General features: G+C 53.7%; 2 protein-coding genes and 1 long non-coding RNA gene across 5 annotated transcripts; 2 read left to right on the forward strand and 1 right to left on the reverse strand.

The window, feature by feature from the left end:
• Positions 1 to 9,929, forward strand: ZMAT2 (zinc finger matrin-type 2). The gene is made up of 6 exons (XM_080399515.1): positions 1 to 134; positions 3,134 to 3,227; positions 3,740 to 3,863; positions 5,018 to 5,091; positions 7,395 to 7,540; positions 9,076 to 9,929. Exons 1-6 carry the CDS (start codon positions 117 to 119, stop codon positions 9,217 to 9,219), a joined length of 600 nt encoding a protein of 199 aa, XP_080255641.1. The 5' UTR covers positions 1 to 116; the 3' UTR covers positions 9,220 to 9,929.
• On the reverse strand, positions 9,577 to 19,009 carry LOC308068620. The gene is made up of 2 exons (XR_013930025.1): positions 18,757 to 19,009; positions 9,577 to 15,409 (listed from the first exon to the last, which is right to left on the reverse strand). It is a non-coding gene; the product is annotated as an uncharacterized lncRNA (long non-coding RNA).
• On the forward strand, positions 19,009 to 25,784 carry LOC308068597 (protocadherin-10-like). 3 transcript variants are annotated; one of them, XM_080399473.1, is made up of 6 exons: positions 19,009 to 19,294; positions 19,648 to 22,695; positions 23,792 to 23,886; positions 23,955 to 24,043; positions 24,292 to 24,752; positions 24,785 to 25,784. In XM_080399473.1, exons 2-5 carry the CDS (start codon positions 20,209 to 20,211, stop codon positions 24,549 to 24,551), a joined length of 2,931 nt encoding a protein of 976 aa, XP_080255599.1. In that variant the 5' UTR covers positions 19,009 to 19,294; positions 19,648 to 20,208; the 3' UTR covers positions 24,552 to 24,752; positions 24,785 to 25,784. The 3 variants fall into 3 exon arrangements, with proteins under 3 accessions (XP_080255599.1, XP_080255600.1, XP_080255601.1); XM_080399474.1 differs by having other exon boundaries at positions 19,754 to 22,695; XM_080399475.1 differs by lacking the exon at positions 19,009 to 19,294 and having other exon boundaries at positions 19,306 to 22,695; positions 23,792 to 23,850.
• Positions 25,785 to 26,140: the final 356 nt, after the last annotated feature.

A 26,140-nucleotide genomic window follows, 5' to 3' on the forward strand; every position in this document is an offset into this window, starting at 1 on the left:
CGGCACTCTAAGCCAGAGCGGCGGGCACTCGTTGGTACTTGGGCGGACTGCCTCGCTTTACGGCCCGGGCGCCATCGCGCGACAGTTTCTGTTCCCTTGTCGCCCTCACCCTCGACATGGCGTCGGGCAGCGGGGTAGGTGCTGGCGGCAGCTGGGCCGCCCCTGTCGCTTTCTTTTGCTCGGTAGGCCCTGGGCCGTGCCGAGGCTGGAACCGCGACGGCTGGGGCCGCTCGGGAGGGGCAGGCGGCGGGAAGGGCCGCGCCGCTGGGGCTGGGCCGCGCTCGGGACCTGCTTGCTAGGCCGTGGGGTGAGGGACCCCTCGACTGGGGACGGAGTGGGGTTGGGTATGCCCGGGTGGGCAGGAGCATGTGGGGAGGCCACGTCCCTGATTTTTGCACTGCTGAGCTCTCCGTGTGTGGGCGGTGGGAGTTCTGGGACTCGCCGAGAGGCCCCGATTCCTTCAGGGCTAGGAGGGGGGGGACCTCGCGCCGATCTTCCCTTGCTGAGGCCAGGCCTCCCCCGTGGGAGCCCCTGTTCCAGCCGGGTGGCGTGACTAGATCCGAACCTGCCCCAATCCCCAGAGTGGGGGTGCCCACCTACCTTCAGTTTCCCGGGGGGATCAGCCCATCGCAGCAGTCCCCTGGGGCTGGGCAATAGCTCGTGCAGGCAGCCTCCTGCTCCTGTTCCCTCTCTTGACCTGCCCTGTTGCTTCTCGGCTCCTCTGGGAAAGGGTTGCCTGTTTCCTGCCTGGCTCTCACGCTGTCCTGCTGGAGTTGTTGCTGACTGCTCTGCATGGAGAAACTGCCCTTTCTGTGACACTGATTCTGAAATCTCCAGTGGTTCCTCTGTAACTTGGTTATTTTATTGGCGTTGCTGGTTTGTGTAGTGTGGCAATGAGGTCTTTCTGCCTTTATGGATCCCACAGGATTTGCTGTTAGGAATGCTGAGATCAGATAAGTGGGATGGATGCCATTGGTGTAGCCTGACTGGAGAGCCAGACTGGTTTAAACACCTCCAGTAATACCTCAGGCAGCTGTCAGCACTGGGGGAGGCTGTGTTTTCCTGCCTTTCTTGGCCAGTCTTTCCTTCACTTGAAGCCGCCGGCTGAGAAGTGAGCAGTGCTGAGAGGGGTCAAGAGCAGATTATCTGCCTGGACGTGAGATGGGGCCTGTGGTTCATTCTCAGCTGCTGGTGGTTGTGTTCCTGTTAGATTGAGCCAGATTTGAGAGTCCTTTGGTGAGCTTTGATGCTCATATGGGGCAAATCACTTGTTGTCTGACTCTGGAGGGAACAGGAAGCTTTGGGGCACTTCTGGCTTTTAATTATTTTTACTTCTTTCATCAATACTTTCTGTCACCCAAAGCAGTTTTTAGATAAAGATTTTAGGGCTTACTGCCACCCCTGCCTCCACCAGACCAATTAAGAAGAGTTCCTTCAGATAATTTCTAGCCAGGGTCTTGTTACACAGTTGGGTTTGATTTCTTTGCCTGTGCCTGGACAAGAGAGGTTGGTAAAAGAGCAGCAAAAGACATTTCCTTTTATTACAACAGAAGAGTGAAGCAGCAAGTAAATTGCTTCCTCTCCAGACTCTCACCAGCTATGATTTGTGATAATACACTGGTATGCAGGAATGTCTAGATTCTGGAAAATACCCCCAAATGTTAATTTACAGTCGGTGATATTTTCTTTTCTTTGGCTCAGGGTGGTTAATAAAACCTGTTATGACATGCTTAAAGTGCTTAAGAAGCTCTGGGAATAAATGAGAATTTTTCTATACCTCCCTAGGGCTTTTTCATTCCTATCAGTAGTTGTTCGTTCCATTTGAAGGATTGCCAGAGGAGAAAACATTAAATGATTGCTGCTGCTATAGCTTCAAATGGGATTTATTTCCTTTGGATTGTGATTGGATTCTTGATTTGGCTGAACGGAGAAAGCAGTGAGGTGTGAGGGGGTTCCTTCTTTCCCAGAGGTGTTTTAAAACACATCCGTGCTTTTTCTGATATGAAACTGAGAGCCTCTCACTGCAGTGCCAAGTTAAATGCAGCTTCTAACCACAGGAGAGTTATCTTCTCAAGAAAGTAACAAGTGTCTGAGTTACAAGCTGTGACCGATACCAGGTGCAGGGGCCTTAACTGCAGATGGGGCAGACACTGGGAAGAGGCTGTGCTCATTTGGTGAGAGTAGACATGGAAGGAAGTGGGATTCTTGTCCTGTGACCTCTGCCCTCAGTGTTGGTGACTAGGTAAAAATCCCCCTGAAAAGAATAGTCTTTTGTGTCTATAGTGCCAGCTTCACCTGAATTCAGCTCCTCTTCATGCAATTTATCCTGTTGCTGCTAGTGTAGAGTGCTGCAGGGAGCTGCCGAAGGGCCGGTCTGCCTCAGAGGTGTTTCTTCCCTTCTCTGCATGTCAACAGCATGAAGCTGCAGGAGCAGGACAGCTTACCTTGCATTTGGTGCAGGTGCTTCCCTGATATCTCCACACCCTGCCTTGACAGATGGAGTTTCAGAGGTTTTTTTCTGAATTGCTTGTACACGTGTCTCACTTGAAAAACCCATACTAGTTCCTATGATTTCATAGCAAACTTGGCGCTTTGATTCCTGCAATGTGTAGACATGCTGCTGAGAGTAGGCATACACAGCCTTCCGTGCTCCTGCGTTTTAATCAAACTCTTTATAGCTGGTGTTGTGTTTCACAGCTTCCTCATCTGATATTTGCAACTTGGGTTTAACTGACTTTTGGAAGAAGTATGTGTGATCTGCTAATGACTGTGCTGTGTTTGCCAGGTGGCACTTCTGAGGTCTTAGATCAATCAATTTAAATGCCATTTGTATCTGATTTTTAAACAAAAAGCCTGGGTGATCATCTCAGGAACTATTAAGATAAACTCATTACTTTTCTCAGTACTTTGAAATCCTTCTAGAAGAAGTAGGTGTAGGCCTGCTGAGTGTTATTATCTTAAGCTGCATCTTTAATTCCTAGGTATGAAAACAGAGGATATAGGGATATAATGCAGTGCCCCTAATTTACTGCTGTGGATGCACAGGCCAAGTGATTCCACCTCTTGCCCCAGTCTCCCCTCAGAGGTAGTGAAACTATATTATAAATGTTAATACACTTTGTTTCCTTCTCAGACTAAGAACTTGGACTTCCGCCGAAAGTGGGACAAAGATGAATATGAGAAACTTGCAGAAAAGCGGCTCACAGAAGAGAGAGAAAAGAAAGATGGTGCGTAGTGTACTGACTCCAGGCAAACTTTGCTCATTTGGCAACAAGTCACCCAAACCCTTTGAGTCTGAGAGGAAGAGAACAGCTAGAAGTGAAATCCTGAAGGGAAATAGCAGCAGTTCAAGGCTGCTTCCTCCCATCCTTTTTCCTCCACTTGCCACTGAATATATGTTTTTGTCAAAAGTAATTACTGAGAACCTTTTCCTCTATCTGCCTGTTCTTTGGGAAGGAAGAGGAGCAATCAGCCCTTGGAAACAAGGACCTCTCAGAATATGACCCAAGTCAGAGCTGGAGATAGCTCACAGACCTACCTGGTTCTAATAGGAACCAGGAAATAGTGAGGAGGAAATTATATCCTTTACTGACTTACGAAAAAAAAAAAAGTGCACTTTCTGCATGAATCAAGTAATTCCCAGGTCCTGGCAGGTCCCTCTTCAAGGGCAACATGAAATCCAACATGTCGAACTTGACCATCTTTTGGTAAATGCTTTGCTTTTTTGGTTATATTTTAGGCAAACCAGCTCAGCCTGTCAAAAGGGAACTTCTGCGGCACCGAGACTACAAAGTGGACCTGGAGTCGAAGCTGGGGAAAACCATTGTTATCACCAAAACTACCCCTCAGTCAGAGATGGGAGGGTAGGTTGTGGTCTTTTTGTTAGTCTCAGAATTTTGGTGGTGGGACTGGGGGTCTGTTACACAGCAGGGAGCCCTTACAGTGCACCAGGTGGATTTCCTCGTGTTTTGAGCCTGGTGCAGTGGTGCTGCACTGTATTACACCTAAACTGGGTCTTCTCGGGTAACATATAGAAGAGATGCAGCTGGCTGAGCTCCTTCTGACATTATTTCTTGATATTGGTGTTGCCCAGCTGTAGAAACAACTGAGGCAGATCTGTGCTGCCCCCTTGAGTTTTTTTAGCCAGAAGGCCTGCTTGCAGTGAGAGCCTATCTGCTGTTGATTTGAGTTTCTGATCTGGATATATGTGTGCTGGGAATGGGAGAAACATCCAGATACCTGTCCTTAGGAATGGTGTTTGGCCACTGTTTGTGTGGATTGCGTTTGACCAAAGGCTGAAAGGATTCTTAGCTCACCCTAAGCCGTCAAGAGCTTGAAAAGAATGCACTGAGTTTGTGTCATCTCAAGGGTAAGCCTGTTAGTGTCTCACTGTCGTAGCCTAATAGCCAGCAGTGCCAGGAAGATGCACAGCCCTGAACAGCATCCAGGGATGGAAGTGCAGACCCTGGCTGGATTTTTGCAACAGCTCTTAAGATGGGCAGAAAGCCCTGCTATATAAATCAGGGAGTTGTTCCTGTGAGGTGATAGGGCCAGGAGGACTCACCTTTCAACCAGGTGAGAGCCTTCAGTAGGCTGCAGTCCAGAAACCAGGGCTGCATGGCCAGTGCTGCCTTGGAGGAGGGCAGTCGAGCCCTGCAATGTCACAGAGTCCATCCCACCCTGTCGGTTTTGGACTGGAAGGGGAAGATGCTGCGGCTCACACATTTATTACAGATCAGCTCATAATTTGGTTTCTGTCATCTGTCAGAGTGTTGTCAGCATAAGAGTTGGTACCTCCAGGGTTAACCCAGGCAGCTCTGTCAGTCAGGTGTGCTCTTGCACATTTCTTTTCACTGGAGCTCTCCATAATGGAAGTAGCTTCCCTCTTGATGTGGAGAAAGGACCCATATCCCAAGCAATATGCAGATTACACATTGTCGATTATCTCAAATAGTTGTTCTGTGAGATGAGGTTTGTCTCATGCTTTGGAGTTAATTTTTTCTCTCTCTCCTGCCAGATACTACTGTAATGTATGCGACTGCGTGGTGAAAGACTCCATTAACTTCTTGGATCACATCAATGGCAAAAAACGTAAGGAGAATTTTTCTGCCTTGTTGGAGGGCTGCTGCAGTGCTGTGGGCTGTTCCCTCTGTGCATCACCAGTGCCTGAGGGCTGGATGCTTATACATGTATGAAAGTGTGCTTTGGAGATCAGGATGTAGGCAGTGTTTGCTCGTGAGAGCTGTGGAGGTGCTGCCTTTATCTCCTGGCACCTTCCAGGTTGCTGGACCATTTTTATGGAATAAGCCCAGAAGAAACAGTGATCAGTGACTCTGGTTAGGTTGGTCATGTTTTTCCCTCTCAGAGTGCCTGTGCTGCAAGAAGCCCAGAGTCAGCAAATCCTGATGTCTCCTCTGCAAATCTGGAAAGAGGCTTTTTTTCGCAGCACCAAGGCTTTAAAGAAGTTCTTAGATAAGTAAAAGGTATGGGACTAGCCCATTTTTGGATTGGAAGCTTCTCTTTGTAGAATTTGAGTATGAAGCTCAAAACTAGCTAGCCCCTGAGCTCCAGAGTACGGATCAGAGTTGACAAGGATGGAGGCTGTGGTTTGCTGAGGATGAGAATGAGTGGGAATAGGAGTGGGGCAGTTTGACCCTGGAGTTTAGCAGTGTGGTGATGTTACTGTCCTGTACCTATCTGTGGTTCTTCTCTCCATTGCTGTAATGATGCAGTCAACCTAGGCCAAGATAAAGGCAAGAGAAAATAATTCCTGGTTTATCAGTCTGTTCCATTACTGTGTTTAACTTGAAAAAGAGGACTGTACCCTCGTTGAGCTGACTCTCATTTCACAAATGTGGGTGCTGCTTCTCCTTGACATGTTCAGACAGTGGGGAAAGTGGAGAAAGTAAAGGAGCAGCAGGGCGCACTGACACACTCCTGCGATGTTCCGCTCCTGAAGGTGATTTGGCTCCCTGTGGAAGTCAAGGAATGGCCCTTTTACAAAAAGGCAAACCAGACCTGCACACTTGGCTGTTTGAACCGTTAAGAAATGTGTGTGTGTGTGTGTGTGTGTGAGAAGAGAACCTGAGGGCCAGTTTTCTGTAGCTAGGAAAAGAAAAGCCAACGTGTTAAAGCCCTGTGCTTTTATGTGAATGGGAGGAGGATGCTGAAATGCCTTGTTTGCCATGTTGGGAGATCAGTAGTAAGTCCGTATGAGAGCATCTGGAATCAAAAATCCTGGCATGACTTTGTGCATGGGCCTGAGATGAAGAGTTAAGCTGGGGTTGGAAAGTGGCTTCAGTGTAATATAATTTACAGAATAAGTTTGGGAGCTTTTGATCCAGTCTGTAAATTTGGCTGAAACCTGCTTGTTCTTGGTAGCTCTCTTACTAGTTCTTGGTGTGTAGGTTGAGCTTCCAAGTGCTGATGCATCCCTGGGACAATGTGCATGGCTGCTGGAGTCAACAGCCTGTTTGGATTCACCAGGCAGTGCGGGCTGGACACATTGCAGGGGGGGGGGGGCCTTCAACCTAGGCTTACTCATGAGCAGTAACCTGGGAATCTGCTCTAAAGAGCCACTGAATCAGAGGCCTGGCTTAAGATTTCATGTCTCTGCTTTAGCTAGAAATGTCCTGTGTAATCAGGATCTCTAAGTGAGTGCCACTGATGACTTGTTTAGCTTCTCCCACAGCTGAGTGATGCCAGCCTGTCAGTTTTATTCCGGCTCCTCTTTCCACACTCCAACCCTTTTTTTCCCCCAGTCTAAGATTAAATTTCCTGAAGTGTCAGAACATCAACATGATAGGGAGCATCCTAACAAGGAACCTTAAAAGAATAGGCTGCATTCTCCTTCTTGTTACAAGTAATGCACGGATTGTTGTAGTCACTGGCTTGTTTAGGTTATGTTGTCTCTTTAAAGCCCATCCACTCTGACATAAGAAATCCCAGTCTGCATAGGAATATGGGATCAGACAAGGACACAAAGTGTGTGCCTCTCTGTGAGAGGAGGCACTGCTGTGTCACACTCCCCGGGCTGGCTCTGGGTTACCTGGCACGTTCGTGGTGAGATGTGGTGTGGAGTCTCTGAGGGCTGGGCTATACCAGGCTCTGCCACTCGGGAGTATGGGGGGACAGTGCTGCTCCCTGCACTTGGAGTGGTGGGCAGCCCGCGAGTCAGTGCAGTTAGGTCAGGTTGGAGCACTGAGCCTTGTGGGCGTATGGCCATGTGCGTGAGTGTAGTCTGGCCTGGAAGCTGCTTTGAGAGGATGGATTATGGGCAGGAAGATGCTGCTGTACTGAAATGCTTAAATTGGCATCGGGGACAGGGACTATGTGCAGACTGTCAAAGGCTCCAAGTATTGCTGCACATGGCTGATTCCACTCCTGTTTTCTAGACCAGAGAAATCTGGGCATGTCCATGCGGGTGGAGCGTTCCACACTGGATCAGGTGAAGAAACGCTTTGAGGTGAACAAGAAGAAGATGGAGGAGAAGCAGAAAGATTATGACTTTGAGGAGAGGATGAAGGAACTCCGCGAGGAGGTGAGTCTGGGCAATGACTGATGAAGCAAAGCTCCCCGGAAACATTTTTTGTGAGAAAATCAACCCTGGTTCCTAATCTTGTTCCACGGAAGCCTTGTTGTTGGTATCATGGGCTTATCTGCTGCTGTGAGTGGGTTTTGTTTCTTCATTGTTTGCTTTTTAAAAAGTTTGCTGCTGCTGTCCCTGGAAACCCTTTTCCCCTATTTCTGTGTGAGGATAACTTCTGATGCTTCAGGTTTCCACTGAGAGCAGCACAAACCTGACAATGGACCCATTTTTTGTCTCCTGTTGGCTGTGTTTGAGCTTGTGTGCTCTGATAAACAGACCTGTGTCTTTGTCCCTTATCTTTTATCGTTCTTAGGATTGCTGTGATCCTTCTCCACATGGCACATTGCTTCTCTGTAGCCTCCCTGAATGTGGAAGGACTTCGTGAGCATTGTGCTGTGGTGTGAGATGGGCATAGAGGCAGTGAAAGACAGCAGATTCCTCTCAAACCTGGGCTTAAGTGTCAACTCCCTGACATGAAGATCAAGTTTATTTGAAAACCTGACAAAGTTCTGACAGTTGAGGAGCTTCTGTGGGTGCTTCTCCTCCATCAGCAGTCGCATAACAATGAAATGTTAAATATTGGGGCCTGTTTGAGTGTCTCTGCTCAAGCCCTAAGCTTTGTTTCACTGCAGAGGTGCTCTGTTGGGGTGCACACAGAGCAGCCCTGTGCTCTGCTCTCGAGCAATCTTTGGTGCTGCTGAGCCTGATCTGTTTGGGGGAGGCAGAAGACGGGTGCCTTGGCAGGGCAGGGAGTGCTGTGGGTTGAAAAGTTACTGCTAGTCGATGTATGGCAACAAAGAAAGCAGCAGCAACTTTAGGTGTAGCTTTCTGCAGGGCATGGCTGTCTTCGGTAGCTGCAGTGCAGCGGGCGGTGATGGGAATGGCAGGAGCAGTTGCTAAGTTGGGAGCCGAAGCCATGCTTCTGTGTCGCCCGGTACAAGCCTGGCGCTGTTCCAGGGCTTGTGATCCTTGCAGAGCAAAACACTTTGATTAGAGCAGCACAAACTCTTTGATGCCAAAACCCCCCAAAGCTGCTCAGAGCTTCAGCTTCTGTTCCAGTGAGCAGCTGTCACTCTGCCAAGCTGAAAGCCAACAGACAGCAACATCCAGCATCACAGTCACTGGAATGGGGCATTGTATGAGGGAAAGGCCTGCTGCTTTAAAAACAGCTCCTTCTTGCCTCAGTGTTGACTCCAGACGAAACTTCTGAAGTTTGTTTGGAAGAGAGCATTCCTTAACGCTTATTTTTGGCTACATTTTGTGTGTGTGACTCTGCTCTTGGGTTGGTAGGTAGAGTGGTCTGGAAACAGTGGGAAGCCTCCTCCTCAGAGACTGCAGACCAGGATTTCTGCTGGCTATTTTATTTCCTCAGACACGGCTTGGGTGCTGTTGGTAGGACTTGGGTTAACTGTGCTGTGCCAGGTGTCTCAAAAGCTTACTTGGCTCCAGAGGTTCAAATTGTTTTGCTGTTCTGTCCCTTGCTGCAGGAGGAGAAAGCCAAAGCCTACAAGAAGGAGAAGCAGAGAGAGAAGAAAAGGCGGGCAGAGGAAGATTTGACATTTGAAGAGGATGATGAAATGGCAGCTGTGATGGGTTTCTCTGGTTTTGGTTCAACCAAAAAGAATCACTGAGCAGCTCTGGACTCTCCTCTTTCTTGAAACAGATTGTTTTTACCAGGGGACTCTGGATAACTCTTAAAAAGACTTGATTGAGGACTTATATGTAAATCTCCCAGTAGAAGTTGGCTGGAGGAGTCAAAAAGCGATTCCATGCTCTACCTGTGCTACAGAACGAGCTCCACCTGTCATTAGCTTCCTATCTCCTTCTGTGTCCTAGATCTGGCTGCTCATCACTGCTCTGTGGCCTTGTGCATGCAGGGAAGTGTTCTGCTGGGTACGTTTGTGTGTCAATAAAGTGCAACAGTTCTTTACAGGTGGCCTGGTTCAGGATTAATCTAGTTGTCAACCAGGCATTGTTGTTCTGGGCCCTAGTTTTTCTAGTTGTCAGTTGGGCTGTGTGTTTGAGACATGGAGTGATTCAGTTTCTTTTTGGATCACATAACTGAAGGAAATGTGCCACAACAAGCGGTGTTGAGTGGTACAACTGCATCTTTATGGCTTGTGCTGATCAGAGCTGGTGGCTGCATGGAGTCTGGGTTGCCGAAACTTTTCTGTGTATTTTATCTGCAAGGGATACCTCCCCGCTTTTCTTTGTGTTTCATCCCATAACTTTGGTATCTTTAAGGCAGGGGAGAAATTCCTCCCCACAACTGATCTAGGATAAAGCGAATGAAAGAAAGGTGTGTGCAATTTTCCAGAAATAAATGGATCATTTTAATGGGTCCTTTGGTGAGAGTTTGATTCCTTCTTTGTTTCGAGAGCTTCTGCTTCCCACCTCCCAGGCTGTGCAGAGCTGGTGGTGGCAAAGGCAAGGTTTGTTGCCCCCCTCTGTCATGGCTCTGCCAGTTGCCCTATGCAGACAGTTGACATCATTCTTGGCTTTTTTAAGTAATTATGGAGATGGCTGTAAGAATGTGGAAAGGGGAAGGGAAAGGGAGGACAGCACTGGGGACCTGCATTTCCAGCAAGTGATCCAAAAGCAGGCTGGGCTGCATTCCAGATTTTACCAGCTTTAGTATATTAAGGGCCATTTTTTTCCTGTCTACTGGCTATCAGTGTCTTTTCACCTCTGCCCTTCCCTAAATCCACTTCATTTCTGCTTTTATTTGCCTCAGTCAAACCTTGTGTGACTCATTTCCGTCTACAGTTAGGATTTATATCTTGCGTGGCTGGGTTTTCATAGCTCTGTCTCACTCTCCTCTCTGTTTATGTATATTGATGAAATCCTTGCTCTTGCCCTTCTCTGTACTTGTATGAAATTTCCAACCCAAGGAAGGCTGCAGTGTGTTTAGCCTGCTCTTTCTAATACATCTAGAACAAATCCTGTAATGTTGTGCTGCTGTTTTAATTCCTTAATCTTAGACTGCTGACAGCTTCATTGCCTCAGGTCTTTCCGCTTCAATTCAGATTATAATCCCCGTTGAAGATGCTATTGAAATGATATATAGCCAGTCAGATACAACTGTCCTTGGAGGTTTGACCCTTTTAACTTGGCAATCCTTTGACTTCGGCAAACGCTCTCTGAGCACATGAGCTGCAAGGGCAACTTTAATTCCAGCCACGTACCTAGCGCTGTTCAGACTGCAGCACGTGGCTCTGGCTGAATGGGAGAGAGGAGACGCTTGTGCCTTTGTGCCCTCCGGGGTGCGAAAGGGATGCTGCCGTGGTTTCATATGCATTAAAAGTTTAGGACGTTTCAGAGAAGATTTAGCAGCAGCCATTTTATCCCAGCCACCAGCTCTGCAGACAACCAGAGCCTTGCTGCAGCCTGAATTTGGTTTGCGCTGCTGGGGAAGGGGCAGAGGCTGCCCTGCACCCTCCCTCTGTCCCGGATTGTGACCTTGGAGCCAGTGGATGCTGCCTTGGTTTCCCCACAGAGCATCCTGCCATTCTTGTCCATTCTGGTGCATCTGAGGGGTGAGGTTTGAAATGGGCAGCACCCGAAAAACCTTCCTGGGTAGGTGGCTCTGTTTGTGCAGCCTCTCGCTGCTGGCTGGAGCCTGCCCAGGCCTGTGCCCGCTTTCCCAGGGCCTGCTGCTCTTGGTCCCTGCAAGATGGGGAGGAAACCCCTCTGCCATACAGCAGGGTGGGAGAGGGCTTTTATTACCGAGATTCCTCTTTGGTAAAAAGCCTGTCGTACCTGCACTCCATCTGGAGGCCATCTGCATCCTCTGGGCTTAAGCCCCAGCCCCAGCATCTCCACGCTGCTGCTGCCTGGGCCCAGCACTGGGGAGTGCAACTCTTTGTCTCGGCGGCTTGCTGGGAGCAGTGGTGTGTGCGGCAGCAGATACAAGCTCTTGCTGGACTCCAAGCAGCGGGAGCTGCCTCTAGCCAAGGATGAAAAGCTGGTTTCATGGGAGGAAATAGTATTTAGAGAAGAGACAGATAACATTCCCTGCACCCACCGCATTAACCCTTTGCTTCCACCGCTGCTTAGTGCTGCTGTGGGGTGTTAACCCTTTGCTCATGGCCCCCAACGCTGGGGCAGTGGTTCTCCATGAGTCTTCACTAGCACTTGCCATCTCCATGCTGAGTTGTAAAGGCTGTTGGTGCTGAATGTGCCCGTGTGGGTCAGGGCTTGGGGATTTAATTGGAGAGAGGGAGCCCCAGCCCTGCAGCTCTCCTTGCTTTCCCCCACCAGCAAACAGGGCTGGGGTGCTCTGTGCCTCTTGCCTAAAGGGGATGCAGCCCTTCCACGAGTTAAAACTGGCATCTGGTCGGGTAAGGAGGGGTGTTTCTCATGGTTCCCACATCAAGGCTGGGGTATCCTGCCTGGTCTCACCGTGAAAGTGTTTTGAGGTGCCTGGAGCTAGCTTGGTCATTGTTCTCAGTGCCTGGGCAGAGGGAGGACTCTGCCCCTGTCACAGTGCAGTTCCTCACTGTGTGCAGCTTGGAGGACCTGTAGGAGGCATCTCCCAGTTCAGCAGACCTGCCTGCACCCCGTCTGTCCCAGCTGGGCTGGGGACCATGCTCAGCCTGAGCTGGCCTGCTACAGCCCCTTCCCATTGAACATTGATGGCAATGCTTTGGAGAAGCACTTGGGTGGCACAGCAGACCCTAGAGCAAACAGAAATCTCTCTTGTTCCCACCACTTCTCTCCCCCACCACTTCACTCCCAGCTGCTGTCTTCCCTGGCCTCATCCTGGGAGGGAGGGCTGAAGCCTTATGGAGGGGGGTACTGAGCACAAACATCCAGCTGCTTTTCCCCTTTCCTTCCTTCAGAGGGACCAGGGAGGCTCTTGGGCAACCTGCAGCCTTGCCCTCTCCTGCTGGCCCACCTTCCTCACTCTCTTCAGGTCCTGCTGTGGACTAGAGCAGCAGCAGCTGGATCCAGCCCACTGTCCTGGTAAAATGGCTGAGATCAGGGACCTGGAGCAATTCTGGAGAAGGGGTCCCAGCCTGGGCCTGTGTGTTACTCTGCCTTGGCCAGCTGAATCATTACCTGCTTCAGTGACTTTATTAGCAAAAAGACCCAGCTTTTTAGCAATTTACACCAGCTTTACATCCCTCCCTCCCAAAAGAGAGGTTTAAGAGCTTGGCAGGAGCTCCAGTCCTCCCACTGCTGAGGCCATAAGCTACCGTTGCCCCACTTAGGCAGCCACTCTTGCCATTTGCCGTCATTAAGCTAAGAAACATCCATAGGCGATATCCCCAGAAGCCCCTGCTTCTGCTTCGCTCTGACCTGGTACAGCAGTGCCGGGGGATGTACCACCAAAGCCCCACTCCACTGGGGATGGGCTGTGAGGCTCCTGGGTCCCCCAAGCCTGTCAGATGACCTGCTGCTGCAGCACCATCCCACACAGCCCTGGAGCCAGCACTGCTGCTGCCCCCAGCTCTGCAGACACCCAGTTTACTAAGTGCCACCCCAGTCAGTCAAGCCTTGGCCCAACCCGTAATCTGTGCTCATGCCGAGGGACAAGGTGGCTGCAGGGGAGAGCCTGATCTGTGCAAGGGCTGGTTGGAGCTGGGAAGGGATGGGAGGCTGGGTTAGGGGAAGGTAAAGACTTGGGGGGGGGGGGGGGGGGGGGGTGTTGTCCCTGGGCTGGGAGGTGTTTGCATCCCATCTGGAGCTTGGATGGGAAACATGGACACCCATTTTTCAAGAAGGGCCAAGGAGGGAGTGGGGGCACCTACAGTGAAGTGGTGCCTGGCCTGGAGAACTCAGCAAGGGCATCTTCATTCATTCATTCAGGGCTGAGCCAGGTCAGGCCACAGATGAGGCAGGAGGGAACAAACAGTGCTTTTGAGTGTTCCAAACTGGGAGGAAGGAGACAGCCCCAGTGGCTCCCCCCATCCCTGTTGGAACTGCTGCCACAGCCACATTGGGCTGGAGAGTTGCTGGAAGAGTGGATGGTTTCTGCTGGGCTCGGTGGTTGGGCTCCTGAGCAAAGGGGAGGTATTTCTTTGTCACAAGTAAAATAAAAAAACATTATCAGCCACAGAATAAACAGCTCCAGGCTGCAGAAGGATCAGGGAGAGGACGAGATGGAGAGGGTGATGGGGAAGAGCAGAGGGAGCACAGGGACAGGGCATCACAGGAGGTTTTTTGGGGACTTGTGATCTCTGAGCAAATTTCTACTGTTTGCTGCATACCAGTGGCACCATTTCACCAACTTGTGCCTGCCTCCCCGTCACCAGCTTCGTGGTGCAGAGCGCCTGGGGAGGTCAGGGCCACTCTGTGGAGGGCTGTGGGAATATGGTCCCTGCTCGAGAGAGAGAGCGGAGAGCTTGTGATCTGCCAGGCAGCCCGGGAGCCCCGGGGGCACTGCCATGGCTTTGTTCCTCCCTCTCTTTCTTTTCCACCTTCAGATTTTTTTTCCCCACTGTTTCCAGCCTGCTGTGTATGCAGCACTCCCTCCCCCTTTCCACCCACAGTTCCTGTCTTGATTTTCCTTCCCCTCTACAAATATGTGTTCCTTAGGGCTTCTTCTCCTCCTCCCTGCCCAGCTCCCCCCATCAGCACTGCCTCCCCAAACATGGTCTTTTTTTCCTCCCTTGCCCCCTCTCCCTGTTTTCCCACAGGCCCTTCTCACCCCTTCCCCTGCCCGCTCCTCTCCTCTTCCCTCCAGCCACTCAGGCTCCCGTTCACTCACTCTCGTCTCCCCTTCTCTGACAGTTTGGGGGAAATCTGTCTGTGTCAACACACAAATTCCATTATTTATTGGCTGAGCAGAGCGAGGTCCTACACTCGTCTGTAATTGTCTGTAGATCAAAGCGCCTGCTGATGGCAGCTTTGCCTTCTCGCAACAGAACACCACCCCCAGCTTCACGCTCCCCATCCTCCCGGGGGAGTCGGGTGTGTGCGTGTCGACACCCTCGATGACTGATCTCCCAGACGGAGAGGAAAGAAGTAGGGCTGGTGGGGGAGAAAAGGGAGACCTGGAGGATCTACAAAGCTCCCGGGAGCAGGTGGGGATGTTGGGGGGTGTCTCAGGGGGCCACACAATCCCCAGCAGGGTCTAGGGGAGGGTGGGAAGGTAAAGGTGGTCCCTTCTTGGGAATGGGGAAAGAGAAATAAAGTGATGTGGGGGACAGAGAAGCAGAAAACATCCCCATATCTTTCCAGGACTAGAAGAATTGGAATTTCTTCTCCAGAAATGCATCCCCAGAGATACAGGATGGCTCCATACTAGCAGATGGCTAAACCCCAGAAACGGGGACAAAGGAGAATGTGCCTTTTTCTACCTTTTCCTTCTGAAACCACCAACCTAGCCCAGGGATGTGGGACTTCAAAATGAAATGTGGGCATCCATTTGCTGTTTGGGTGTTGTTGCAAAGAGATGCATGTGGGGAGAGGAAACATCCACCCCAGCTCCTGCCGCTTGGCCTCTTGGCTGGGGTCTCAACTCCAACATTTCCCCCTGCTGTTTAGCACATTGCTAGAGGAGAGGAGAGGAGAGGCCAAGGGAAGCTCTTAGCCTTGTGTTTGGGTTATGTTAGGGTTATAGCCCCTTCCCTGGAGCTCTGTGGAAGCTGACAAGGTACTCCCTTGTGATTACAGGACCTTCTTATAGGAAGGAGCAGGTCACATTGGTCACATTTCTTGTAGGACCACCCACATGGAGGGGACAGCTGCAGTGATTTCTCTGCTGGAGGAGGTGAGGTGAACTGGAATCCCTCTCGCCAGAGCCAGTCTTCCCACTTCATCAAGATACACTGGGGAACTTGGGCTTGACAAACACATCATCTGTTCCACAAGGATCTGCAAACACCAAAAGACATAGACACCATCAACAGTTCTGACACCTTGATCCGCTCTCACTGCCCAGTGTGTGAAGCTGGCTCAAGCCATGGGTCTGCAAGCCTTTAACTGTCCTGTCATCCTTGTGACACCTCCCTGGCTCTACCGTCAAACCTCCTCCAGCTTCTTTTTGCACAGAGTTCAGACAGTTTCACTTACACTTCTCCCTGTAACATATTTTTCCAAGCCTTAAATCAGTTTTTTAATCTTCTTTCAAAACTTCAGGCGCAGGCGCTGTGCACAATATTCCAAGATCAGTCACACTGGTGCCTGACAGAGGCGAGGTGTTACCTCCTCTCTTCCAAGGCCTCTGCTTTTCCCCCCATGCAAGCAACACACCATTGCCCACCTTTACTTTCCTGCTTAGTGACCCCCTTTCTTCTCAGTCCTTCACGGAGGAAAGGAGGCATTCCCACAGGACATCTTAGGGGAGAGTCTCTAAAAGGATGCCCACGGCAGCATGAGGCCCAGCTCTTAGGATAATGGGGGGACAGCTCTTCTTCTGCTTTGAGTCCAGGGTCTCTTTCTTCAAGAAGGACAAGCCACCAGCTGTGAAAGCAGCTCCCTTTGCAGGCTTGAGTTTGAAAAAAAAAAAACAACCCTGACTGAAACAGGAGCAGAGACCTTGGCTGCTGGAGCTGCTAGTGAAGTTTGTGTCCTACAGGGAGCCAGAACTGGCTCACATAGAAGCTGAGCAGGACTGGCCCTCCCATGTCCTGAAAATGCTCAGACATAGACGATGGCTACAGAGGGTCTGCTCAGAGCTGAGCCTGTGTCTCAGCCTCCATCTGTCCCAGGCAGAGGGGTTGTGCACTTGTTCCCATGTGTTGCTGGCCAGAGGAGTCCAGTGTACTGTACCAGTATTGGCCCTTGCATTGGTCACCACATCTTCTTCTCACCTACAAACCACATGGGACTTCAGGAAAACTTTACTGACATACTCTGAGTCTAAACCTGCCTGGTGCAAAAGGTCTACCTGCACTGCTACCAAGGGAATACAAGGGTGCTGAGCAACTCAAGCACCTTGCAGGACAGAGCTCATGGACCAAGACTTCCAGTGCACATGGAGCTCCAGCATCCTTCATTGCTCCATACCCCACCTCTGGACAAGGCGTCTGTGAAAAGAAATGGCTCCTTGACAAGTGCAGGACCCACAATCTCTTGAAACCAAGGCTCTCCAGGCAGTGAACTCCCTCATCTTGGTGACCACTTCCCCTCTGCTTAGTTTGGGTTGCTACAGATTGGGGCTTTCCAAATCACACAAAGTTTTTAATCAGTCAGGACCTCTGGAGGTCCCTGGTGCATCCCTGCTCAGAGCAAGGCCAGTAGATCGGGATGCTCAGGAGGATCTCCAAGGATGACAATTCCTGCCACAGTCTGGTCCCTGCACCAGTGTTTTACCAGCCTTGCAGTGAAGATTTTTTCCCTAATGCCTAATAAGAATTTCCCTTCTCCAACTCTTGTTCGTAGCTTCTCATCGTGTACCTGTGCTCCTCTGAAAGGAGATGGGGCATGTTTCATGTTTTGCATCCCAGCACCCAAGGGCAGGCAGAGTGCCCCACCAGCCCTGATAAAACACACCAAGACGGCCACTATCCCTTTCAGGGCACCACTTTGTCCTCCCAAGGGAAGACAGCCAGAGCTTCAGAAGGGAAGGAGCACTGATCAGGGCATCCTGCTGCACAGAGCTTTGCAGCTTCAAAGAGAGAGCCCCTAGCACCTGACCCCGCACAAGCAACCAGGGACTGACTTACCAGCCGCGGGGCCAGGGCTGCTCTCATCTTCACTCAGGAGACCCCCGCCTCCCACTGTGGTTGCCCTCTTGGGCACTGCAAACTATAACTGCTCTTGCTTTAAGCAAGAAAGGAGCAGCAAACCCACATGCACGGCTGGGCAGACGGGCGCCTTGGGGAGGTGGGGGAAGGGACGTGTGTTCTGGCAGGGACAGCTTTTCTTACCGACCCTTCTGCTGCCCCAGAATGCAGTGGACAGGAAAATGGAGTGATGGTGGTGGCTGGGCAAGGTTTATTGCCTGCAGGCAGCTGGGTGAGTCCCCCAACCCTTTGCTCTCTGCGTGGCTTTTCCAAGGCGGCTCAACCTGCGGCATCTCCTGCTACATCCCACCCTGATCTCTCTGGCTGGCCTTGCCAAGGCACATCAGCGCTGACCTGCGGCAACCGGCCACCCGCCTGCCTATGCCAAGACATCTCAGAGACACACACACACCCCTCCTTCTTCTAGCTTCCAACGTCTTCCAAAAACAAGCTTCTAGCTGCGTCCTGATTCCTTATCCCGAGAGAACAGGGCTGGCAGCTGAACACTCCCCTGCATCACAAGAGGGGACTTAAGAACTGCAGGACATAAAGTGGGGTGCTAGCTGGAATGCTAGACTGTCCCCATGTCATCTCCCCCATCCTGCTGTTCACCCTCCTCTGCTATGTCGCTCCAAACAAGGCTCTTTTTTGCATCCCACATCCCTCTGCAGCACCCCCAACCACCCCCAGCCTGTGCTATTTCCTTCAGGGAAGGGATCCTCAAAACAAGCCTGTACCCACTCTCAAGCCCCCCACTTTTGACCTTGGTCCCCTGGAATTGTGGGGGCTGGGGGGAGGCAGGAATGGACCCCAGGGTTGGGGGACGCAGGAAAAGGAACAGGATGGGACTATCCTGTGACGTCCCTTGGGGTGGGGGGAAGCAGGTGAGGGGGGAACACGAGGATGGATCTCCCCCCAAGGAAGCAAGCAGCCATGGAGAGCTGGGCAGGGGGAGTAGAGCAGGGGCCGCCAAGCAGGAAAAGGGCAGGCAGGACCGGGCGGGGGGCGGGGGGCACGGATCCTGCCGGAATAGGTTGCACCTGTTGGGGGGCGGGGGGCATGAATATTTTATCTGAATCAAACAAAAGGGCGAGAGTCTCTCTGAGGATTTCCCACAACGCTCTTCATCAGGGACGGGGGAGGACTGAAGGGAAACGAAACCCCCAAAAATCTCTGTGTCCAGTGTGGTTCGTTCATTCGTTCCTCCACCCCCGCGCCCCCACCCCCGATCCTCCCTCTGGCCTGGCCAGCCCTCGGGGGGCTCCCGGAGCAGCCCTGTCCCAGCCTTCCCACCTCCGGGGTCCCAGCCCCGGGTAGGGCTGGGCGGTGAGGCAGGGCGCGGGGGGGTCAGATCGGGGGTGGGGGGGGTGGCATGAGAAAGAAACGAGGGGGGGATGACTACGACGCCGCCAGGGGTGGCCCTGGCGTGGGAGACGGTGCGGGGGCCGGGCCGGCCGTGATCGGCGCTTCCCACGCACCCCGGGCGTCACTTACCGGGAGCCGTCCCGATTCCACCTGCGAGCGGCCGGGCCCACGCGTGACCCGTCCGCACCGCTCCCTCCCGCGGCGCCCCCCGCCCCTACCCGCGCCCCCCCCGCTAAGCGGCCGCCCCACGAGCGCGGCACGTCCCTCGTGGGTCGTGCTGCCCTCCCAGGGACCAAACCCCCTTTCCGCAGCCCGACAAGCCCCTCCAGCCTCGCCGCCTCTCGCGTCCTCTGGTCGCCCCTGCAGCCTGCCTCCGCCGGCGGGTCCCTTCTCACCGGGGACCGTGAGGCAGAGACAAAGGCGGTGAAATATCACTGCACAGCTAAAGCCGCTCCGAGCCCCGCCGAGCCCTTAACTAGATCGTTAGAGGATTATCCGCGCCCTAAGCAGCCGCGGGGCGGGGGGGGAGGCGGCCGCCCCGTCCCGTTACCGAGCGCCCCCGGGGACGGCGCCGGTGGGAGGCGCCGCGCGGAGCTGCCCGGGCACGACGGCGGCTGGAGACGGGTCTGCGGGGAGAACGGATCGGCCAGCGGAGGGACCGCGATCGGTACCGGGCCGGGGCGGAGGGGGGGCGCAAGGGGCTCCGTCTGCCGCCCTGCGGGGGCCGGTGGGGAACCGGAGGCTCGGTCCGAGCCCGCCCCCACCTCGTCTTCCGTGGGGGTCGGAAAGTTTGTGCCCGTGGGGGGAGCTGGGGGGTGGGGGGAACAGGTCCTCGGGTCTCCGGCGGGATCGTGCCCCGAGAGCACGAGGGGGCTGACAGCGGGCTGTCCGGTGGGGGAGCGGGATTAGCGGCGCGGTGCTGTGGGCAGGCGGGGTGTCGGGGGTGGGAGCAGGCGGGGAAGGAGGGGAAGGGAGGGGGTCTTTCTGTGCCTCCGCACTGATGGGCTCAGCTTTATCCAGGGCTGTAATCCCCCCTTGCTCCGGTAATTAAAAACTCCGCATTACAAGGAAAACGGTGTGCAGGGAAATGTAATCAAGTCTGGAGGGGCTTAACCATCTGGTAAAGGTTAGGACCAGCGCGGCGGGGGACGTGGCCGGGGGATTTGGCAGCCGCCGCGATCCGGGCTCCTCTTAATCTACCGCGGGGACGAGCGCAGCATCTGCGGGGTTATACCGGTGCCCTCGGCAGCGATCGGTCTCACGGGAGCTTCCACCGCCGTTAACGGGACCTCCCCGGAGCGAGCCCCCTCCCCAGGTGCGTCCGTCTCCGGTAGACCTATTCTGGCTATTCTGGTGTGGCACCGCGGCCCGGATTGCATCCCCTCCCTGCGCCCAGCAGGCCAGCAGGGAAAGGGTTAAGCGGCCGCCGGTGGCCGCGGCTCGGTCCCCCTGCTCCAGGCAGGGCCCCCACTCCGCCGCCCCCGGGGGCCCGAAACTCCTTGGAAGTGCGAGGGGCGAGCGAAGGGGGGGGGACGCGGGGGCGCGGGTGGGACCCCGCGCCCCCGACAGCGCTGCGGGGCCATGGGTGCCTGGGCAGGCTCCGGGCGGGGGCAGCTTTTCCTCCGCTGCCTCCTGTTCCTCCTGCTGGCCGGGGCCCCGGCACCGCGCCCGGCGGGTGGGCAGCTGCGCTACACCGTGCCGGAGGAGCTGGAGCACGGAGCCTTCGTGGCCAACCTGGGTGAGGACCTGGGGCTGGACGTGTCCACCCTGTCAGCGCGGCGGTTCCGCATCGTGTCACGGGCCGGGGCCAGGCAGCACCTGGAGGTGAACCTGGAGAACGGGATCCTCTTTGTGAACGAGAGGATTGACCGGGAGGAGGTGTGCGAGGCGGGGGGGACCTGCCTGCTCCACCTGCAGCTCCTCGTTGAAAGCCCTCTGGAGCTGTACCGCATCGAGGTGGAGGTGCTGGACATCAATGACCATGCGCCCACCTTCCCCTGGCAAGAGTATGTGCTGGAGGTGGCTGAATCCGCTGTGCTTGGTGCCCGCTTCCCACTGGAGAGTGCCCAGGATCCTGATGTGGGTACCAATTCGGTGCACACCTATCGGCTCAGCCCCAACAGTTTCTTTTCGCTTGAGGTGCAGACACGCAGTGATGCCAGCAAGTTTGCAGAGCTGGTGCTGGAGCGTGCCCTTGACCGCGAGCAGCAACCTGCGCACCGGGTGCTGCTCACTGCTCTCGATGGCGGTGTCCCAGAGCGCTCAGGCACAGCTCATATCCTCGTCATGGTGCTGGATGCAAATGACAATGTGCCTGCCTTTGACCAGCCCTCCTATAGTGTGAGTCTTCCTGAGGATGCCCCTGCTGGAACCCTGGTCATCCAGCTCAACGCCACTGACCTGGATGAGGGCCCCAACGGGGAGATCGAGTACTCCTTCAGTGGGCATGCACCCCCGCGCGTCCGGGAGCTCTTCCACATAGAGCCCCAGAGTGGGCAGGTGCTGCTGAAGGGCCCTCTGGACTATGAGCGGGCAAGCCTTCATGAGCTCTACGTACAAGCCAAGGACCGTGGTCCCTCAGCTGTGGCCGTGCACTGCCGGGTACTTGTGCACCTCCTTGATGTGAATGACAATGCACCAGAGGTGACCCTCACCTCTGTGTCCACACCCGTGCTAGAGGATGCCCCACCAGGCACTGTCATTGCTGTCATCAGCGTTCTGGACCGGGACTCTGGGGACAATGGGCGTGTGAGCTGTGAGGTCAGCCCTGATGTACCATTTGAGCTCCGTTCTTCCTTTCGCAACTACTACACGCTGGTCACCACACAGGCACTGGATAGGGAGGTTGTGCCTGAGTATAATGTAAGCATCACAGCACGGGACATGGGCTCTCCAGCGCTGCTGACACGCAGCACCCTCACCGTCCCAGTGTCCGATGTGAACGACAATGCCCCACGCTTCCTACAGCCTTCCTACAGCGTCTACGTGATGGAGAACAACGCACCAGGTGCCTCCATCTGCTCTGTCAGTGCACTGGACCCTGACTGCCAACAAAACGCCTATCTGTCCTACTCCATTGCTGATGAGCACATCCATGGCATGCCTGTGGGCACCTATGTGTCCATCAACTCAGACAGTGGGCACATGTATGCCCTGCGCTCCCTCGATTATGAGCAGATCCGCAGCTTCCAGATCCAGGTGCAAGCACAGGATGCGGGTTTCCCCCCACTCAGTGCCAATGTCACCGTCCACATCTTTGTGCTGGACCAGAACGACAACGCTCCAGTCATCATTTCCCCTATGCCACGCAATGGTTCCGTGGCCACCGAGCTGGTGCCGCGATCAGCCAGGCCTGGCTACCTTGTGGGCACGGTGTCCGCAGTGGATGCAGATGCAGGGCTGAACTCCCGCCTCTCCTACCAGCTCCTCCAGGCCACTGACTTCACCCTCTTCAGTGTGGCACCAGACACTGGCGAGCTGCGCACCCTCCGCTCTTTTCTGGAACAGGATGCAACCCAGCAGCGGCTGGTGGTGCAGGTGCGGGATGGTGGGCAGCCAGCTCTCTCTGCCACCGTGTCCCTCCTGCTTTCTGTGGTGGAGACCATGCCTCAGACTCTCTCCGACTTCAGCGAGTTCAGCCTCCCCCCTGAGGCCTCCTCATCCTCCCCAGTCACTCTCTACCTCCTTGTCTCCCTGGGCTCCATCTCTTTCACCTTCCTCCTTGCCATCCTCATCCTCACAGCCATTCGGTGCCGCAGAGAGCAGCACTCCTGCCAAGGTGACAGCTGCTCACTGTCCCGCTGCCACTGCTGCCCCAGGTCCAGATCCTCCTCTGATGGCCTGAAGACATCCAACCTGATGGTGCAGCCCCCTGCAGGGACCGCAGCTGCCACCTGCCTTGATGTGCCTGGGACTGGCCCCCCAGGCTACTGCTACAAGGTCTGCCTTGGTCCTGAGTCTGCCCAGAGTGACTTCATGTTCCTCAAACCCTGCAGCCCCCCACGGAACAACGAGAAGGACCCCAGTAAACGGTCCCAGCTGGGCCACCAGCTTCAGGTCTCCAAGCAGGTAACACTGTGCCTGGCAGTGTTTATCGGCACTCTGCGGGTCCCCCCAGACCCTTCCCTCAGCCTCTGCCATGAGAGAAACCAGGCACGGATTTTCCCAGAGAATAACTCGTGCCTTTGATCAATGAGGGAATTAGGAGCTGTCAGGCAGTGGGAAACTCCACCACTTCCTGACAGGGCTAGCTGAGGCGAGAGGAAATCCCTTCCCGCCACCTTTTGCACCCATCATAGGCAATGGAGGTGCTGCAGTGCTCTGGGGAGCAGGTGGGGTGGTGGGGGTGGCATCTCCTTTGTGTGGGTGAGCAGTTCACACTGCAAAAGCCTGATTGCAGTGTCCCGCTGTTTCAGCCGGGAGCTGCTCCTAGTCTTGGCAGCACTGCTCATGTCCCCAGTTCTGGCACCTAGGCCTGGCCTGTGCTGCCAGGGAGGGGGGTGGGGTCTTTGGGGTGGGATTTTGATGTCAACATTTGTTAGGTATTGAAATGAGGAATGCCTAATTTTCCCGATGAAAGACTCTTTCATTGAAACACGATTACAAGGATGGAGAGTGATGAGGCGTCTAATCCACTTACGTTTGACTTTAATAAAACAGCCCTTCCAAGGAGAGCCCAAGATTCGCTGCCAAGAGGCTCTCCCCACATATGTCTCCTCGAACTGCTGGACTCACTTCTCTAATATGTTAATGGGATTTCCCCCTAGTTGTTTGCAGTCCCCCTGGGACATCGGGTATGCAGCCAAATTCCGTACCTCTCACCCTTTGGTGCCTGAGACCTGGGCTCACACCTGCAAAAAAGGCTTTTTAAAATTAACAGAAATAGGAGAAGCCCCTCTCCCTCCCTGGAAGGACAGACTTTGACATTTAAACTCCCAGATGCCCCAATATCTCAGGAGGGTGAGGAAGGTCCAGAACTGAGGCTGGTTCAACACTGCCTCAGTTTCCTTAAAATCAGAACATGTTGCTTGCTTCTCCACAAAGGGCATGGAGAAAGAGGCAATGGGGTCCTGCATCCCTGGCTACTGAAGCCTTGTGCTGGCAGGTCTGGGCTGCTTAACAGAGGGTCCCAATAACCACCCTTGCCTTTCCCTGTGTTTTCCAGATCAAGCAGCCCAACACGGACTGGCTGCCTCCAAGCACACAGCAACCTGCCCTGAAGAGGTACCAAATCCAGCACTGCAGGAACAGAGGGAGCAGGTGGAAGGGGGCTGTGGGGACAGGGATGTTATCTCTGATGCAGCTTTGAGTTGGTCTCTTCTCTTTAGCTCCCAGAGCCTGGAGGACATGGGGGAAATCCGCAGAGCCCTCCAGAAGGAGCATGAGAGGCTGTGCACACTGGTGACCCCTGTCTCTGGTCAGTATTGGGGCACCGGGGCTGGGAAAACCAGACCTTCTTGTCACTTGGTGGAGGTGCTGTGGGGGGAACACATCCCTGTTACTAGCAGCGGTAGAGGTTTGTGGGGTGGAAAGGGTGTCCAGGCTCAGAGGGGAGGTCAGTGACATATGGGCACAGGCTTGCATGCTGGGACATGGATGTTACTGTCTCACTGAGCTATGGGTGTGACCTCCCCTGAGCCAGTCTTATGCTCATCTTTCCTCCAGAGTTTCAGAAGGCTTCAACAGGCACCAACAGCATCTGGACACCCCAGTACAGCCCCTTGTACCCAGGGCACATCGAAGCCCTGGATTATCAGCACAATGTCTATATCCCTGGCACGCCCACCCTACTCTCCAGTAAAGACGGGCCCCTCTTCCTGGGCCGGGAGAACAAGAACAGCTTCTCTACCTTTGGCAAGAGGAAAAAGATGACAACTTACAGTGACATGCATGACAGTGTGGTTATCAACAATGACCTGAAATAGTGACCAGCACTGGGCCTGGGTGGCTCTGCCCAAAGCCCAGGGAATCATTCGCATTATTTCAGCTGCTAGGTCCACCCACAGCACACTCCATGTATGGACCACTCCGGACTGTGTGGGGCTGCTGGGATAGTGGCTCACCAGAGTGTGGGGAAAGGATTTAAGGACAAAAGACTGAAAAGTGATTGGCGGGGGGGGGTGGGGGTGGGTGGGGGAGTGGGGCGGGGGGGCCGGAGGGCATTACTCCCATCTCATTCTGCAGAGCTATGTTGGCAGCAAGTGCTATGGGGAGTCATATAACCAGATTTAAGCAAATCTGCCTTGAGTTTACCTATTCCCATGTCCCCTTAGGGGTTGTCCATCTCTGTAAACATTGTCACTTCTTTGTCTTGTTTGGCTGTGTGAATGTATTGAGCTGCATGCCTGTATTTCTGTCCCAATAGGCATGGAAAATGTATGCAGACCAAGCCTGGTTCAGTCAAGCCTGACCTTATGTACTGGGACAGAGACCGTTTCTCTGTCCCTGAGATCCAGTGGGATGTGTTGCATGACCAGAGCAGCCATTGGTGTCTGTCTTCTCCAGGAAATGAGTGCGAACCCCAGCCATTTTGGGTGCTGCCCTTCAAACCATGACCCAACACTTGCAGGGCTGGAGACCCAAAGCCTAGAATACAGGACCAGTCTTTGCTCCAGGAACAGCATGGGCTGGAGGACACACAGGCTGGATGGCCAGAAGAGCTGAAAGCTTAAGCAGCTGAGAGATGAACAAGGTGAGGCCCTGCTGGATAACTCTCTTAGTTCAAGGCAACATCATCTGAACAAGACAGTTTCAAGCCATTGGAGAGGGCCCCAGTGCAGGTGACAGTCCTCCTCCTTCCTCCCCCTGCCCTCACCTGGATCTCTGTTTTCCCCAAGTCCTGAACACCTGGGGAACCCCTGCACTGAGGGACACACCTGCACAGGACAGATACCTCCTGCTGTGCCCTGCTTCTCTTTGAGGACTTTAAGCTGGCTGTCAAGAGCCCTCCAGGGCAGAACTCCAGCCCCAGAACAGTCTCTCCCCTACCCTGCCCAGCCTACACCTGTCCACCCAGTCTGTTTGCCACCATTGCCAATTGCTCCTGTCATGGGACAGTTCATTTCCAATCCATCTGTGCAGAACATGACAGCTTTTTCTAAACCAGGTTTGTTTCATGATGTCTGATTTGTACCAATAAATTGTATTTTAATAGCTCACCCTGGCTGCTGGCTGTCCCTGAGCTGCACATGACAGCAGGAATTGCTGTCAGCTCTTGGAGCAGAGCTCTTGGCTCCAGGAGATGTGTCCCCCTCTGGCCTCCTTAGTTGTTGGAGCATCCCAGAAGAGCTCACTTTATTCACTTCACCTGGATACTGGGGGCTCAAGGTCCCCTTCCCTCTTTCCCTGGATGCGAGAGAACTTTAGGGTCCTGTCCAGGAGAAGCTGTGTGCTGGAGATGTCACGCAGCTCCTTGGTCTATGCTCCAGCTTGGGCAGAGACTCTGCAGGGATTAGCAGCAAGGTATGGGCATAAGGAGCTTTGAACTGCTGGGGAGAGGGGCTGGATCTGGCAG

Source organism: Falco punctatus, assembly GCF_963210335.1.
Source record: "Falco punctatus genome assembly, chromosome: 8".
Classification (NCBI taxonomy): domain Eukaryota; kingdom Metazoa; phylum Chordata; class Aves; order Falconiformes; family Falconidae; genus Falco; species Falco punctatus.

Coding starts and splice junctions, on each gene's coding strand:
- ZMAT2 (XM_080399515.1), top strand. Junction 3,864..5,017: donor CCTCAGTCAGAGATGGGAGG/GTAGGTTGTGGT, acceptor CTCTCCTGCCAG/ATACTACTGTAATGTATGCG. Junction 5,092..7,394: donor TCACATCAATGGCAAAAAAC/GTAAGGAGAATT, acceptor CCTGTTTTCTAG/ACCAGAGAAATCTGGGCATG.
- LOC308068597 (XM_080399473.1), top strand. CDS start 20,209: ATGGGTGCCTGGGCAGGCTCCGGGCGGGGGCAGCTTTTCCTCCGCTGC. Junction 22,696..23,791: donor AGCTTCAGGTCTCCAAGCAG/GTAACACTGTGC, acceptor TGTGTTTTCCAG/ATCAAGCAGCCCAACACGGA. Junction 24,044..24,291: donor ACTGGTGACCCCTGTCTCTG/GTCAGTATTGGG, acceptor TCTTTCCTCCAG/AGTTTCAGAAGGCTTCAACA.